Source organism: Rhinichthys klamathensis, unplaced genomic scaffold (genome assembly GCF_029890125.1).
Source record: "Rhinichthys klamathensis goyatoka isolate OS25496 unplaced genomic scaffold, OSU_Roscu_1.1 h1tg000056l_1, whole genome shotgun sequence".
In the NCBI taxonomy this organism is placed as follows: domain Eukaryota; kingdom Metazoa; phylum Chordata; class Actinopteri; order Cypriniformes; family Leuciscidae; genus Rhinichthys; species Rhinichthys klamathensis.
Window position 1 is genome coordinate 3162211 of NW_026606601.1, and position 17071 is coordinate 3179281.

General features: G+C 37.1%; 1 protein-coding gene across 1 annotated transcript in view; it reads right to left on the reverse strand.

The window, feature by feature from the left end:
• The window catches only part of diaph3 (diaphanous-related formin 3), a 410831-nt gene that overhangs the window by 194821 nt on the left and 198939 nt on the right, over positions 1–17071 (reverse strand). Inside the window, exons 6-12 of the mRNA XM_056248660.1 lie at positions 14701–14775; positions 14441–14510; positions 10410–10546; positions 9624–9729; positions 2741–2851; positions 1501–1619; positions 955–1071 (exon numbers count right to left, since the gene is read on the reverse strand). Coding sequence (XP_056104635.1) covers positions 955–1071; positions 1501–1619; positions 2741–2851; positions 9624–9729; positions 10410–10546; positions 14441–14510; positions 14701–14775 — 735 coding nt within the window. The remainder of the gene's footprint in view (positions 1–954; positions 1072–1500; positions 1620–2740; positions 2852–9623; positions 9730–10409; positions 10547–14440; positions 14511–14700; positions 14776–17071) is intronic.

Below are 17071 nucleotides of genomic sequence, written 5' to 3' on the forward strand. Positions count from 1 at the left end.
ATAGATAGTCTGAGACAGACAGAGTCTGAGACAGACAGACAGATAGATAGTCTGAGACAGACAGAGTCTGAGACAGACAGACAGATAGATAGTCTGAGACAGACAGAGTCTGAGACAGACAGACAGATAGATAGATAGTCTGAGACAGACAGAGTCTGAGACAGACAGACAGATAGATAGTCTGAGACAGACAGAGTCTGAGACAGACAGACAGATAGATAGTCTGAGACAGACAGAGTCTGAGACAGACAGACAGATAGATATTTGCATCAGCTGCAGAATGAGTGCTGCTTTTCTCCAGTACCGCCACTCAGCAGATGGTCTCTATCTCTACACCTCTATTTCCCTTTGCACTTCTCTTTTCTGTCAAAGCTGTTATTCTAAAAACAATATACAGCTCACTGGCTAAAGATCTTGAAAAGCTGTTCTCCAACACACAACACACTGAGTCATTAGTGAGACCTTTACTGCCATGAAGATGTATGCTGTTGCATCACTGGCACTAATTAGACCGAAATCAATAAAAACCTCAGACTAGGTTGTAAAGGGAAGAGAGGCAGCATTTTCATAAAAATTGAATATGAATAAGATGAATATAACGGGATTGTAAGTGCCAGAGTTGGTTTTGAAAGACATTTTCTTTTTTCACAGGTTTATGAAAGGTCTTGTGCGTCCAATACTATTTAACAGTTAAACCAACCCTAACTCATTCCTTAATATTATTTCTAAAATACATCAATTAGTAATAATAAATTCAAAATCAAAGAAACAGAAGTATGGGAATGAAGTAGTAACTGAATAAAATGTTTAACATGTCAATTTTTTTTTTTTTTTTTTTTTTTAAAGTAGCCTTCCTTTACCAACATTGCATAGCCATCTCTTGGGTATTTTTCATTCACATCTAGTCAGCTCAATAAAAACAATTAAATAAATACATAAACAAGCACTCCTCACCGTGTGAAATAGTCATTCCTGACCAGCAGCAGGTGCTGCAGTATGGAAAGAAAATGGCTCTCAGCGCTTGTGTCCTTCACAGAGCAATATAACACATTAAAGACATCGCCAATATCAGTACACACTGTGTTAAGGAGCACTCAAGCACTGCCACTGGTAAAATAAAGAACAAATGGAAAAATACAGAAAAAGAGAATGTGCATACTCTCTTATAAATAATGTAGACACGAAGACAGAGCAAAGACTTATTGACTAGCCTTGTCAAAGCATGAGACTTGTAAAACACTAATGAAAGCAAATGAATAAGTGAGATTTATGGTTTTGATTAAATATAAGAAAACATCAATGCAATCAGTGCATGGTTTGCAATGATATTATTACGGTCCGCATATGACCACCATATTGTTGGAGGTCCTCTAAGGATCAAAGAATGAGTGGGAGAAAGAAAAAGAAGACGACACAGGAGAAGGAGAGTTTTCTGAGGAGCGTTTAAGTGTGGACAGAATATCAAATGAAATTGTATGCGTCTCAGCATCAGAAGGATATTCCAGTTCACTCCTGATGTCCTCCAGGCGATGGGAGAACTCAATCATGTCCTCCTCCTTGTGCTCCTCAAAGACCTTCAGCTGAATATCCAGAGCATCGTTTTTTACAGTGTTCAGGCTCTACACCGGGGGAAGCGCAAGGGGAAACAAAGAAGAAAAGAACAAATTAAATGGGTCATGCAATAGAAAACATGATATTCCATTTTAAATAAAGAGATGATGTACTATGTAGACATACAACTCCGATCTACAACACACTTGTTTGTACTTGGAACTCCCTGCCAGTCCACCAAAACTATTGCAGGAAATTAAAACCAAGTGCACATTCATACAAGAATAAAGCTCATTGGACTTGGACACTGAGATTGGTTGCATAAATTGTGCACCAACATAAAAAAATCCAAATGTGAAAGTTTCACTTCTTTCGTCTTGTGTGCTTGGCCTAAGCTGTGAAAAAAATCGTATTTAAAAAATAATCACAGTACTGATGTCTGAACCACGAGAACATTAACACATGGTACACATTTCCACAAACAGTATTCTGAAAATTGTGGGAGTATTGTTGCTCATTTCATATGCAAAGAGGTTGGCCAATCAGAACAGAGGTCAACTACATTTAGAAGTCCTACAGATATGGAAGCAAAACAGCAGGTGCAATTCTAAGTAGACAGCAAGAATGAGGGGAAAAAATCATGGGAAAAATTACATTCAACTGCTTTTGTTGCAAGAAAACGTGACTAACATTTTAAGTGGACTTTCAGGGGAAAATGTGGAATATGGCCACTTTAAGAGGGAAAAAAGAGAAACACTGACAAAACACAATTTCCAAAAATGTGTATTTAGAAAGAAAAAAAAAATAATAATTTTGCTTTCATTCCATCTCTTTTTATTCTCTACTCCCATTTCTGAGGCAGCTTCTGTTTTGAATAATAAATAAGACATGCGTGAGGCATTAATCTATCTCACTCGCACACTCTCTGGCTTTCATTTCACACACTTCTCTCCTGTTTTGTTCAGGCAGTTTTCAGTTGTTTGTTGATAGAACATAACCACATTCAGAATGCCAAGAGGAGACAGACCGAGAGAAAGAGACCAATCCAATCCTGGCTGTAGCTATTGATTCAGCAGAGCGACCTCTCCTTCAGGCCTCATAAATTATTCGCAGACCCATTTTACAATATTTCACTCAAGTGGACAACTCATTTAAATATTAATACACAGACAGTGGTGGAGCCGCTTACCGGCAGGATCTCTCGCAGGCCGCAGCGCATAAATTCATTTCGGATGTGCAGCCTGAAGTCCAACTCATCAGGAGACGTTACGAGGGCATTGATGAGCTGCATGCAAGCCACCTAAAGGGAAGATAACATTCAGTATGAGCATATATGCATGTGGTTATTTATTTATATATATATATATATATATGTGCAGGTCTGAGGTTATATATTTGAATTACAAAGGGAGTGTATAAGTAACTGTTGAAATACTAAATGGAGTGTTTGTACTTGGATTGATTAAATTGAATTGTTGTTGCAGAGCTATTTAAGTGAACTAAAAAAACAAGCAAAATGTTAATTTAAAAATGGTGAATAATGTAAAGATAATGGCAACCAGTTACAGCATTTAAATTATACAAAATCCCTTTTACATATACACTAAAATTCTAAAGTTTAGGGAAAGTACGTTTTTTTTTAATACGTTTATTCAGCAAGGATGCATTAAATTGATCAGAAGTGAGAGACAACTTTATAACGATGAAAAAGTCTTGCACTTTTCTTTCTATTCATCAAAGAATCAAGAAAAATGTACCACAGCTTCCTCAAAAATATTAAGCAGCAAAAGTGTTTTCAACATTTGATAAGACACGTTTTCTTTTTTATAAAAAGAAAGAAAACTAATGTGTGACAATATTTTACAATATTGCTGTTTTACTGAATTTTTTTATCAAATAAATCCATCCTTGGTATGACTTTTTGACACCAATCTTTCGAATTGTAGTTAATACAAAAATATAAATATATTTCTAAAAACCAAAAAATACAGAAATCAAAGTAATTAAAAAAAAATTATTTAAAAAAACATTTGAAAACAGCACAGTTAACAGTTGTGGTATTAAGCCTTTATTAATTAGGTAATTAATTTATTCACTAATTCACATGGCTTAGTTTAAAAGCAAAGCATCACGGTCTTAAATGTTTCACTGAAGTGGAAGACAGCTTGTTTTTAGAGGAATGTATATGAGACTGCAGTTTGGACTTGTTGCAGAGCATCACTGTGGTTTATGACTCTCACAGAGCTCTCAGCCAACAAAGGATTCCATCACCTCACTCAAAATCTACTATTCATTTCCTCAAGCAACACAGATCATCAATTATTGATCAGCCTTCTTCGCGACACCCTAAATCACACATGTGTGAGGAAATGTTTAGCTAAAAGGCACTGGTGCATTCAGGGGACCGAGGCATATTGAACAGACAGTGAATTGTCTGTATGGCCCTGTGTGTCTCTGCCTCCTGTTCACATATAATGTCTGCTGATACAATAATTGATTATTACACAAACCAAACTGATTCCACATTATTTATAGTGGTGAGTCTCAACCGAACAGGTTGTGATGGCACAGGGCTGGTACGAGTTTATTTATTTATTTATTTTATTCGTTTAGTTACCAGGGACATTGCACGTTAATAAACATTCCTGTAAATGTGCCAGAATTAGCCAAAGGCAAGTTAAACGTCAACCTAAGACAAAATATATGGTTAAATACACACTAGTAAAAAATTAAATAAAATACATTACACAATCCATAAATAATATCAATAAAAATAAAACTAACAAACAAACATAAAAGTACAAGGAAAAATAGTATTGATGACAGAAGCAATAGCAGAAGAGCCGACAGTTTTAGAGTTCTAATGTTGACAAAGCTGAGTACTAATTAACCATTTCTTTAACTTACACTCTAAAAAAAATATATGTATCTAGTTCTCTTTTTAGAAGGGAGAGGTTATTATGCGAGTATAGGAGACCATAAGTCTGAGTGGACATCCATGACATGCGAAGTCCCTCAAGGCTCAATTCTTGCACCACTCCTATTCAACCTGTATATGCTCCCACTGAGCCAAATAATGAGAAAGAACCAAATTGCTTACCACAGCTATGCAGACGAGACACAGCTCTACTTAGCCCTATCGCCTAACGACTACAGCCCCATTGACTCCCTGTGCCAATGCATTGATGAAGCAAACAGTTGGATGTGCCAAAACTCTCTTCAGTAAAACAAAGACAAAACCGAAGTCATTGCGTTTGGAAACAAAGATGAAGTTCTCAAGGTGAACGCATACCTTGACGCTAGGGGTCTAACAACTAAAAATCAAGTCAGGAATCTTGGTGTGTCTCTAGAGTCAGACCTTAGTTTCAGTAGTCATGTCAAAGCAATAACTAAATCAGCATACTATCATCTCAAAAATATTGCAAGAACTAGATGCTTTGTTTCCAGTCAAGAATTAGAGAAACTTCTGCATGCTTTTATCACCAGCAGGGTGGATTATTGTAATGGACTCCTCACTGGCCTTCCTAAAAAGACCATAAGACAGTTGCAGCTCATACAGAACACTGCTGCCAGGATTCTGAGCTGAACCAGAAAATATGAACATATCACACCAGTCCTCAGGTCTTTACACTGGCTCCCAGTTACATTTAGGATTGATTTTTAAGTATTATTACTGGTATATAAATCATTCAATGGGCTAGGACCTCAATATATTGCAGATATGCTGAATATAAACACAACAGATCACTCAGATCATTAGGATCACATCAGCTAGAAATACCAAGGGTTCACTCTAAGCATGGAGAGTCTGCTTTTAGCTACTATGCCAGCCGCAGCTGGAACCAGCTTCCAGAGGAGATCAGATGTATTTTATTCTAAACTGTTTTAATTATTCTTATTTCTTTTGATTATTTTTAATTCCTTCTATGTAAAGCACTTTGAATTACCATTGTGTATGAAATGTGCTATATAAATAAACTTGCATTGCCTACGTTTGTATAAAGACTCGAATGGTTTTAGAGTTTATTCATATTTAGTTGCAAGCAATTTTAATTTAACCATGCTGATACATTAACCATAGAATTTGTAAGTTCAATAGCAACTTGTGTCATACTATTATTACCATGTAAATAAATTACTGTATAATCCACATTTTTAAGGTTGGGTAAAAATATTGATTCTTCGATTTGTCACAACTCTTAAATTAAACTGATGACTCTTATGAACGAGTTATTTTCAGTAAAATATACAGCACAACATGTATGGTAGTAGTATAGTATAGTACAGGGGTATTCAATTAAAGCTCCAAGAGGTCCGGTCTCTATATTTCCTTCCCAGCTGAGGACGAAATTATAATAGTACTACGGCTGCCCCACTGGAAATGTATAACTGTGTTGTCCGGACATCCGCTGGAAAAGAACTATAGAGATCGGACCTCTTGGAACTTTAATTGAATACCCCTGGACTATACCATACTGGTCATGCTGTATGATTTGGACTTAATGAAAAGAACTTGTTCATAAGAGTCACCAGTTCAATAGAGTTGTGACAAATCAAAGAATCAATATTTTTACCCAGCCTTAAAAACAGCAGGAAACATTTCAAATCTTAATCCTAAGGGTCAAAACCCGATAATGATGATGATAAATAAAAATTATGACATTGCATAATTCATTTAATTCATTCATCAATGATTCAAACGGTAACTCCTGAGTTTGAGTCTTTTGAGTGATGCACTAATAAGTATGCTCATAAGAGTAATTGTTTGTAAATCAGACTATACTGGTTGGCTGTAAGATTTTGATTCACTACAAAGAACTAGTTCATAAAAGAATCAATATTTTGACCCCTGCATCCAAAGAACTGTAGGCAATATTTCTAATTCTAAACTCAAAAAGGTCCAAACACAAGAATAAAATTTAGTCGGGTAAGGTATATATTGAGGATATTTTTAAAATAAATAAAGATATAGCTTTTAAGATCTGCTTGGACAGTCTACAAGCAGAAATTTTTTATTTATAAGACAACGATATTGTATTATGTACAATTCATTTGTTCCTATATCGCTGCTGAATCAACACAGAAGAGTAAAGAAGTGATAGTTTCCCCCCACTCGCACTTTAATCTACTGGATATATTTATGGCTATTGAAGACCACTCTTGCAGGGCGGAGCCCCCATAATATTGATTAAGTATCTATTTATGTTTTTTTTTATTGAATGCATTTTTAGCTTTTTTAGGTTGTGAGTTTCTGTGCACACGGGCAATAAAGTGCTATCTATCTATCTATCTATAATCCATATTTGTGTGGCTCAGCGATTGAACTGCAGGAGAAATCTCAGCAAAGTTGAGAGCAAAAGAGACACGTGCTGACAGCTTTCATGAGGGAAAAGAAAAAGCCATTAATAACTTTACCATCTTCTTAATCTGCCTACTTCACATGCCTGGTGAGAGATGGGAGTGGTGAGAGGACAGGATGAGGAGAGAAAGAGAAAATCTATTCCTATGAGAATCACTCACCCTCCATTAGCTCAGGGTAATACAGAGCTAAAAGAAATATCTACTAGACGTAGACATGAAAACTCAAATTATGTATTGATAAAACAACATGCTGAATCATTTACTAATTCCCATGGATGAGCAGAAACATGCAAAAGGAAAATACTTGGTATCCTCTTGGAGCTTTCCTTAAATTCTTCAAAAATAAAGTCATATGCAGTCTATGGTCGACCCTGAGCGCTCCCTGCCTCACTCCTACATAAACTGAACTTTATGCACTTTTTCTGGGTGTTTGTCTATAAGAGCATCTATTTGAAGAAACATGCACCTAAATATATCTCAGGCAAGAAAAGGAGAGTTGAGTGAACTCCCAAACTGATCTCAGTGATAATGGTCTGTAATAAACGATTTATGTAGTTAAAAGAGATCACAGCTGACTATTAGCAGGAACAATAACCAGTCAATCAATAGAACATTACTAGAGCCCCCTAAACACACCAGTTGGCCTTCATCGATATTAACCAGCATGCGTGTCTTGGATATTTTTTGGGCTGTTTTTCTCCTCTCATTTAAACAATTCCTATCAAATAACCGAGTAACCGGCCAATAAGGGCCGTTTCCTGAGTGACCAGAGGAGATATTAGTGAGTTCATAAATGCTAAACATAATATTTTGCTCGAGTTGCAGCAATACTAAATATGTTGCTCTCTGCAGGTCACAGTAAAGCATTAAAGCACAATGACAGCATTCTGTCATTATGTCAAAAGAATATATATTTTTAGCTGTAACATTAACTGCTGACTTAGTGGTTTATCCTAAATGCTGGATATGAGAACGTATGTGAACACGTGCTCGCTCTATACATATTTGAAGGGAATGTTCTGTGTCTCTCTTTCACCTCCCTCTGCTACCAATTAAACTGAAACACAGCTACTTTGATCAGCCTCAACAATGAAGCCGTGCAGTTAACGCAGCCAAACCAGTGCATGTTGTTCGGTAGGGCCAGCACACTCCAGAGGAACAGGGCACTCACAATGAGTGCACACATTCTGCAACAAGAGAGCCTGGAGACAGTCAAAACTAAACATTCAGATAAGGTATAGGACACAACAAGGCATCTGCACGGTCCTTGGAAAATTACCAATTTTTACAGAGAGATGAGAAATAATGACGGACGGACAGATTTTCTACTGTTGGAGTACTTAAGAAAACTGTCCATTACAAGATTTGTGGTTTACAGACCCTGACTCAAGGTGCACTTCTGTCTTATTTAGAGGCATAGGACTAAATATCCCTAGTCAAATTAGAAATTATTTATGGAATCTAAAAAATTATTTTAAATCTTATCAGGGATGCTTGACTAATGCCAGTTTGTGCTTTACAATACAAATTGAGTGCTTTAACTGGCAGCACTAATCTTAAAAATGTGAGCCCCTAAGCATGCTGGCTAAACAAAAGGTCATGTTGATTTGTCAGAAAAGGGGCAGAAAATTAAGTTAGTTTTATAACGTTTAATTTATTTAGGAACACAGAGTATCTTTACTTGTATAAGCTTTTGAAATGTGTTCTTGTATAAAAGACTGATCATTAACAAGCTGACTTGGTCATTTGTTTTCTGATTCTTTTTGGTGTAGGGCTCTATACATTTTAAAGTGTAAATTGCATTTTAGAGGTGATTCAGGGCCTGTGACTTTATCGTTATATTGAAGTCACTACCAAGCAAACTGCTGGTGCTTCATCTTAGCATGACCATTTAGCGGCCCTCAAATCTCTGAGGGAAACATTCAAAATGAAATATTATATAAAGAAAATGTATTTCCTGAGCAATGCACACAACACCAGTCTGTTACAATAGAGGAAACAGCACTATAAGAATGGTTTGTTTTATACTGAAGTGTTAATTAATAGACAGTCATTGTTACGTTCCACGTGTTTTGTTTCACTGATCTGTTTCACGTGTTGGCCATTATGTTCATTGTGTTTCTCTTTCGTCCCTAGTTCACTATCTCTGCTCGCAGGATTGCTGTGATTGGCTGAGCCGGACGTTAGTCATCATTGAGGCGACGTTCCAGAACCAATCAAATTTTTTGAAGGGGCAAGTGAGAGAGGAAGGCATCCAAACTTCGGCCACCAAACATTTTCAGCTGAGATTGATTTTTGCTTCATTCTCATATTAAACAGCCATTTGAACGAATCGGTTGAATGAATAACTCAATGACTCACTCATTAAGACAGTCAATTGCCGCCACCTATTAGCGTCTTAGTTTCGTATTAAAGCATCATTGCATTTCTCCAATATTTCATATTTGTGTCTGTACATGTGAAATATATATAAATATATATATTTTTCCTTCACAATCACAGATCACAGAGATCCTATTTTCGTTTTCTTTAGAAAGTGGCACCAGTTCAGCCTGAAAGCATTTTCACTTTCTTTTGCATTTAGCATAGGTATAAATGTGTATATTTAGCTGAGTGTATTTTACCATACAAGGTCATGAGGGCATTGAAAGGGATGTATCAGCAGAAGATGAGTGAACAAGAAGGCATATGAGGAGCAGAAGAACGTTTACCTGTAACTGGACGGAGCGAACACTAAGGCCTTGGACGATAGGGTTAAAGCGGGCCACCCCTCTTCCCTCTGTTGCCGTGGTGATGGCTTCAAGGACCTTCTCCAAACTTTATACAGGAAAACAGTGAAAATAGGGGTCACAGCTTTGATTTGGCTTTACATTTTTTGCAGAGAGTTATGCTGGGATTGCACTTCTCACTGGTATGGAGGGCACTTTAAATGCACTTACTGCTCCTAATATACTTTTCATAAAAGACACTTGCACCTTTTCATTGTTTACATGAAGCTGATATAAAAAAAAAAAAAGAGTGTTTTGATGAAGCAGTCCTGATGAATCCTTTATGCATTCAAACTAAATGTATGATCTGCTTATAATTTCAATGCAAAAAGCCCAAACAAAAAATACATAAAAAGGAAAAAGCATCTGCAAGAGTATGTACAAGGCTGTACTAATGTATAAAAATTGGTATGCAGAAAGGGAGCTAAAACATACAGTAACTAACATACACACAGCTAAATAATTTTTTTAATTATGATGCCATGATATAAAGTTCAACAAAAAGCAGCCCAAAAAAGCATTTGAACATACAAAATATATTAAATAAATATTTGATACCCTATTAGAGAATACAGAGGTTAAATATTACAACGGGGACATACAACTCCAACAGAAACTATATAATTGAATTAAATAATGAAATGAGGCTGAATAAGAAAGAACAATAATTGCATCATAACCAGATTGATTTCAACTGAAAGGCTGGAAAAAGCAAGTCGGGAGGCTTACGTATTTTCTTCTCCCACAATGCAGATTGCAGAAAGCAGTTTAACCACATCTGTCATCATGGCCGGCTGACAAGGGTCAATGGCTTGGGCCAACAGTGCCAGACTAGTCTCCTCTCCAAGGATCCGCTCCAATCCATACTGCAGACAGAAAGAAAAAGTTATGTAATTCATAACCCGGTGTAACTCAGTAATTCCTGCAATGCTATTCCGCAGTGACACCGCACCACTGTTAAATCTACAGCGTTTTAGTAAAATATCAATTCAGTGAATCTGAATTGAATGTAATGACTTACAAAGAATTACTGCACAAAACAGAGAGCTAAAAAGGAGAGCTAACAGAGAAGTGCACGGTGGAAAAAAAAGTAATCGAATATATAAAATAAACTATTATCACTAAATCATTACTATTTATAAAATATTAAAATAAAATATAATAATAATAAACATTACAATAACCATATTCAACAAAAAATAAATCAAACATTAGGGTTAATTATTGTAAACATTAAGCTATAAATATAGCTTATTTAAAAATATAGCTTATTTAAAATAACTACTTACACAGTAGTTATTTTGGAGAAGAGTTTTAGTTTTAAATTAGAGGTGACTCTTTAAAAGTGGAGGAAATAAAGAAGGACATAACGTAGCTGCCTGTTGCTCTGTCCTTGAAGTAATGACAAAACTGCGATCAGGGATATGTTAATAGTAGCATGAAAGAGAGAGGAGGGTGAAAAAAAAAGAAAGAAATGGCAAACATAAAGGTGAATGAAGAACACAGTCACAGGACAGAAAAGCCTTGGGGGTCTAGAACGACAAGAGAGGATCGAGACCCGCAGAGAGAAGCGAGGAGTCAAAGAGGGGAGAATATCCAATATAAAACACGGGGGTTCGGTTAATGACGACCACAGCGCCAACACCACAGGACGAATTTCTCATTAATTCAAAACACTCTGATGTAACTTAAAAGATCTCCACTTTGTCAATCTTTAGGTATAAGAGATACACTTGTCTTGTCTCATTGTTGAAAACGAAAGACTAATTTTGAAATTGTGCTTATTTAGAAATTAACAAATATAAACATGGGTCATCATATGACATGCTAAATTTGGAAGACCCAAATCGGCTGCCATCTTGCAACAACACAAAACAACTTGTGACTCAAGTTTAGCAATTTTCAAGACCTGAATAATGCTGAGTGAATTCATTTCTAAGAAAAAGCTTTAGGACAGCAAATTCACCAAGTTGTGTTAATTGCTCTATAACTCATGCCAATTAATGGCTCCGACTGCCATATCTCAGACTTCTTGTCATTCAGAACAGATGTTTCTGCTGTTTTTTTTATGCAAACTTGGGTATGAAAACATCCTTCCCGCCTCAGAGGCACAAGGGAGATAACGCGTTATCACAGTGTTTACGCACAGTAATGGATGTAAACATATTTGAGCCATTTTTTGTCTTCATTCGGTGGGAGTTGTGACAGATGGATGGGAGCACCTGGCTGGCAGGCAACATGGGCATAATACGTCCCATGATGCTGCTGGGCTAAAGTAAGAGGTCTGGAGCGGTGACAGGCCTCTGGGTAAATAAGGCTATCGGCACCTGTCCTGTGGTTGGGATTACACCAGACCTTCATGGCTGAGAGGTATGTGTAGTAGATTTTGAAACTTGCAGAAAACACAACTGGGATCTCCAACAAATTAATTCCTAAAATGACTACACAGAAATAGATGCAGTGAGCGTTTTCCTTTTGATCCCACAGAAACGGGCCTCAGGAAAACAACAATGGCCACAACCCATTTATATTTCCTCAGTGGGTGACCATAACAGATTTCCAACTGAAAGATTTACTGATGCGCTAAAATTGCCTTGTTTCCGTTTTAAATTAATGGCGTGTCAATTAGAGCTGATGACGAGACAATTGAATACACTAACAAAAAAAAGAAGAAGAAAGAAGGAAATTCAACTTCTGAAGCTCCTGATGGGATGGGGGGGGGGGGGGGGGGGGGGGGGTTCACTCAGTTCATACAGTGGATCAGTGGCCTCAAACTCAGTTCCTGAAGGGCCACTGCCCAGCAGAGTTTAGCTGCAACCCTAATTAAACACACCTGATCCAGCTAATCAAGCTCTTCAGGATTACTAGAAACCAAAGCCACTAAAAGTCAAGCCTGCAACCTTTAGCCATAAAACCATAGGCAGGGAAGGAGACAAGAGGCCTTTTTTGTATAGATATCAATGAATGAGAGGCTTCACTACGCTGAATAAACAGCTTTTGTAAGGAAATAGCTTATTTAATGAATCGTCAGCCTGTTCGCTAATCTTCTACATGTTTTACACTAAACAATACTTTCGTTGGGAAATATATGTCGATTTTACCTTGATAAAAACGTTAGTTTTTAAGAGAAGGCAGAGTAGGGAATGCCGCGACAGGTAGGACTCATTTACAGCATTACCACCAGCAAATGTGTATAGTATTTAATAAGAGGTGCTGTGTAATATTGAGTGATATTGTATATTGTCTAAAGAAAATATCAATATTGTTTCTTTACTTTCAGGTTTTAATACGTGAATGTATGCCCAATAAAGCTTTTAATGAACAGATTCTAATCTAATCTTAAATGTGGTATTATGCACACTGTAGTGCTTATATCGCTTACTCATATCGTGATATAATATTTTGGTCATATCGCCCACAGCTATTGTGTGCTTTGTCTAAATAAAACCCTAAAAACAAACATAATTGTTAATTTTAACTGAACATTAGATTACAGCAAAGTTTAAAATATATATAAACAAACATAAAAATAGTGAAAATTGGGATGCATAAATATCTAATATTGACTGATACAGATGAATAAAAAATAAACATTTTACATTTAATATTTAAAATTTTACATTTCTAATATTGATGCACTGTAAAAGTAATGCTTACTTTAAGAAAATACCATTGATGAACGCCATCATAACAAAACAGTCAGACCTGTTAGCGAGGCTGATAGATGACTGCTAACAGGTTTTCAGATAAGATCAGTTCAACTTCACTCAAACACCATGGGATATGTTGACACCAGACAACATGTCTGTCTAACATCTGCCACATACCCAGTGAATGAACATGGATCAAAACACCACAGATCTCTATCTGTACGTGTGTATGTATGTGTGCACAAGGCGTGGGTAACTCCTCAGACCCCGGGCTATCTCAACAACATCAGAGACACCACTGGAGATCCACTTCTAACGCCTCTCTCTAACAGGAGTGTGCAAATCATCAAAAGCCTCCTCAGACCTCTCCACCTCGGCCGTGCGGAGTACCCCCTCCCGAGTTCAGAGTGGTGGCTGTCTGCAGCCCCCTTCATCTGAAGCTCTGCTCTTATCGCTCACGCAGGTAAGTGCGTCCAACGGGGAGAAGCGGATGCACAGTGAGTTAGCGGACACGTAACGCGCCAGTTGATGAAGGGGTCAGCTGACACACAACAGTGGATGGAATGAGTCTTGTTTGAAGCTGGTGCTTTAGGGTAATAACGAGATGTCTACTTCAAAAAACTACATCTGAAACTCATGAAATACATCCACAGCAGATAAATATGCTAAAAAAAAATCTTCATTCCACATAGCCTATTATGTATAGTGGCATTTAATTAAATGTGATTACTTGACTTGTCACTATTGAGTAAAAAACTGACAATAAATTGTTTAGAATGCCAGAATAAAATATATATTTTTGTAAAGAAACAAAACTGAAAAAAAAGATACTTTTTCTAGCAAATATAAAAATAAATGGCTTTACATAAAAACTGAACTGTCTTTTGATGTGGGGCAGCTGAAAATGTGCAAGCAAAAAACATTTTTACAGCTTAACAGTTTAACCACTACCAATGGGAGCAAAGACTGTGGAACTCACATTAAGAAGTCACAACCATATTTAGCTGCAGATTGTATGTGGTCTTTGAAAACTGATAACTGTCCAATATGACATGAGAGTTATCTCAAGTGGAAGGTAGTTATAAAGTGAACCCGCAGTGACGTTATTACCTTGTTGTTCATAAAGGCCTTCAGGCACTGAATGACTTTGTGTTGACTCTTCTTATCCACCTTTTCTTGGCTGGAAAAAAAAACACGAAAGATAGAAAGAGTAAGTGAAAGCAGGAGGAGTTTAGTGGGATACAGAAGACAAAAACAGAGTCAGAGTTTAGTTAAACTGTACAGAGCTCAGGGCTCATGCTGAGGGTAAAGTACACTTAAAACCTAGTAGGAAGCCTTTGCTTAAGAAATATAATGGAATTTGTTTTTACTGTTTTTTGAGGAGGAGCTTCTCCAGCGTATCCAACAGGAGGCCCAGACCCTCATGGCCAAAACTCTGCACCCAGCTGAAAGGGGGAAAAAACATGTTAGGGTGCTTTACCTTTAATCATTTAGCAGACACCAAATGAGGAGAGCAATAGAACCAAATCAAGCCAAAAATAGCAGTTAGTCAAGCACAGTACACGTGACGTAGCAAGATGTTTTTTTTATTTTTTTTTTTTATAGATATATAGAATAGTAGGTGTTAGTATTAATGGGTGAAGTGTTGATGAAAAAGATTCAGCATCTCGGGTTGAGTTAGGCAGGTCATTCCACCAGCTTGGAACAGTCAAGGTAAAGGTCCAAGAAGAACTGAAGTATGTATATTATATTAACTAAATAAACCAGAATGTATTACATACCAGGACTGAAACATAAGTGTCAACAAGCTTTACCAGAGCGGAGTTTGTCAGAGCCTACTTAACGTTACTAGATTCCACACTAGATTCTTCAACAAATTAAGCTCTCCCCCTGGAGCTAAAAGTGAAAGGCATTGCTAATAGAGCAAAGATGTTTATTTTAATTCCATTCAGACACAATCTCGCGCTCTACATCTCCATTGATTTGGCCTCTATTGTCTGTGGGAATTGCCACTGCGGAAATGTAACTCTCCAATAACGAAAGGGGAAGCGTGTCGAGCGAGGCATTGATTAATAATGAGGGAATTCAATAAGCATAAACAAACCGATTAACCCATTGTGTGTAGCAAGCAGGTTACAGAGTTCATTCAATTACAACTGCAGCCTATAACAGATGTTTCTGCAAACATAAGCTTGTATTTGGATGCAACAGTAGTAACATGCTCCAACAAAGCAGAGATTACAATAAAATATTTTGTATATTATATAATTAATATATTATTAATATCATAATATAGTGTATGACCTCAAAACTGAAGTATAGGTGAAAAACCTTGTTCAGGCCTGATACATCTTTTACAGCAACAATTCTAAATTATATCAGATACCAATAAGCGAATAATGTCATGGCCAATAATAAATGGCTGATATTAAAATTAATATATTTTTAAAAATCCTATTTCGGTCTAAAAAACTTAAACTCAAATTAACATTTAAAAATTATATTTCAAAGTAAACTTCCACTCAATAATCCAGGTAATAATTTTCATGCATGCAAGCATTTATCCATCAATTTGTTTGTTAATTCCGCAAACACCTAAAAAACAAACTTACACTGCAATTTCACGCAATTTAAGTACATTGAAAATTTTCAAGTTAAATTAATCATTTCAGATTCATTGTGTACTTAATCACTGATAAATTGGCGGTTAAGCCCACTAAAATCAGGCAGGTAAGAACAAGAGAAAAACTCATCTGCCATATTATGAGCTGTTGATCATGTCAGTCATAGTGGGCTGAGTTGAGTGCGGTCTCACAGAACTGTGTGAAATTGCCTCAGTGTAAGTGTAGAAGAGCGGTGAGCATCAATAGCCAATTTTCAGAAAGCCAGTGTCAAGAGGAGTGGGTGTGCTTCCAAGGCTAAATTACAGCCTAAATTGACCACAACCCGGAAACTAGAAACTAAGGTGGACTGAAGAAAAGAGAACAGAGGCGGGAGAAAGATAATGCTGTTTAAAGTAAAACGGAGAACAATACAGAGACGGTCCGATGAGACTCAGAGGAAGTGCTCTCCTAGCTGAGCTCTGGCAGGATTGATATCACCACAGTTTCACCAAAATGAGTCCTCGTGACAGTTTCATCACGAAATAGCAAAAGATACTAAAATACTTCGCAACCATACTGCAATTTACAGGTGGACACAAATGGTTGTAACAACAAATTGCAGCAGTGGGACTATATTTATTTTCTGTATGTCGCAATGTTCAGGGAAGGAGGAGGCGGGAACCGGCGGACAATCAAAATAAAACTTTATTTTAAATGAAATAAACACAATACCTGCCAGCAGTCCCTCACGGAACTGCTGGCTACCCCAAATAAAATATAACTACCTGCCAGCAGCCCCTCACGGACGACTGCTGGCTACCAAAATAAAATAAAACAAAACACAAACAAAAGCAGGCCTGTTCCTCTCTCCATCATCCACTCCGTCGCTCCTCCTTTATGCTTCCGCTCCTCCGTGAGAGATGCGAGACCGGTGTGCTTCCCAGGTGCTGCTCATTAGCAATCGCACCACCGGCCTCGCGACGTTCTCTCACGTCCCTCGGCCGTCCTGCTCACCACACTGTATTTTAGTGTTTTTACCTAAAGGATTATTAGGAACACCATACTAATACTGTGTTTGACCCCCTTTCGCCTTCAGAACTGCCTTAATTCTACATGGCATTGATTCAACAAGGTGCTG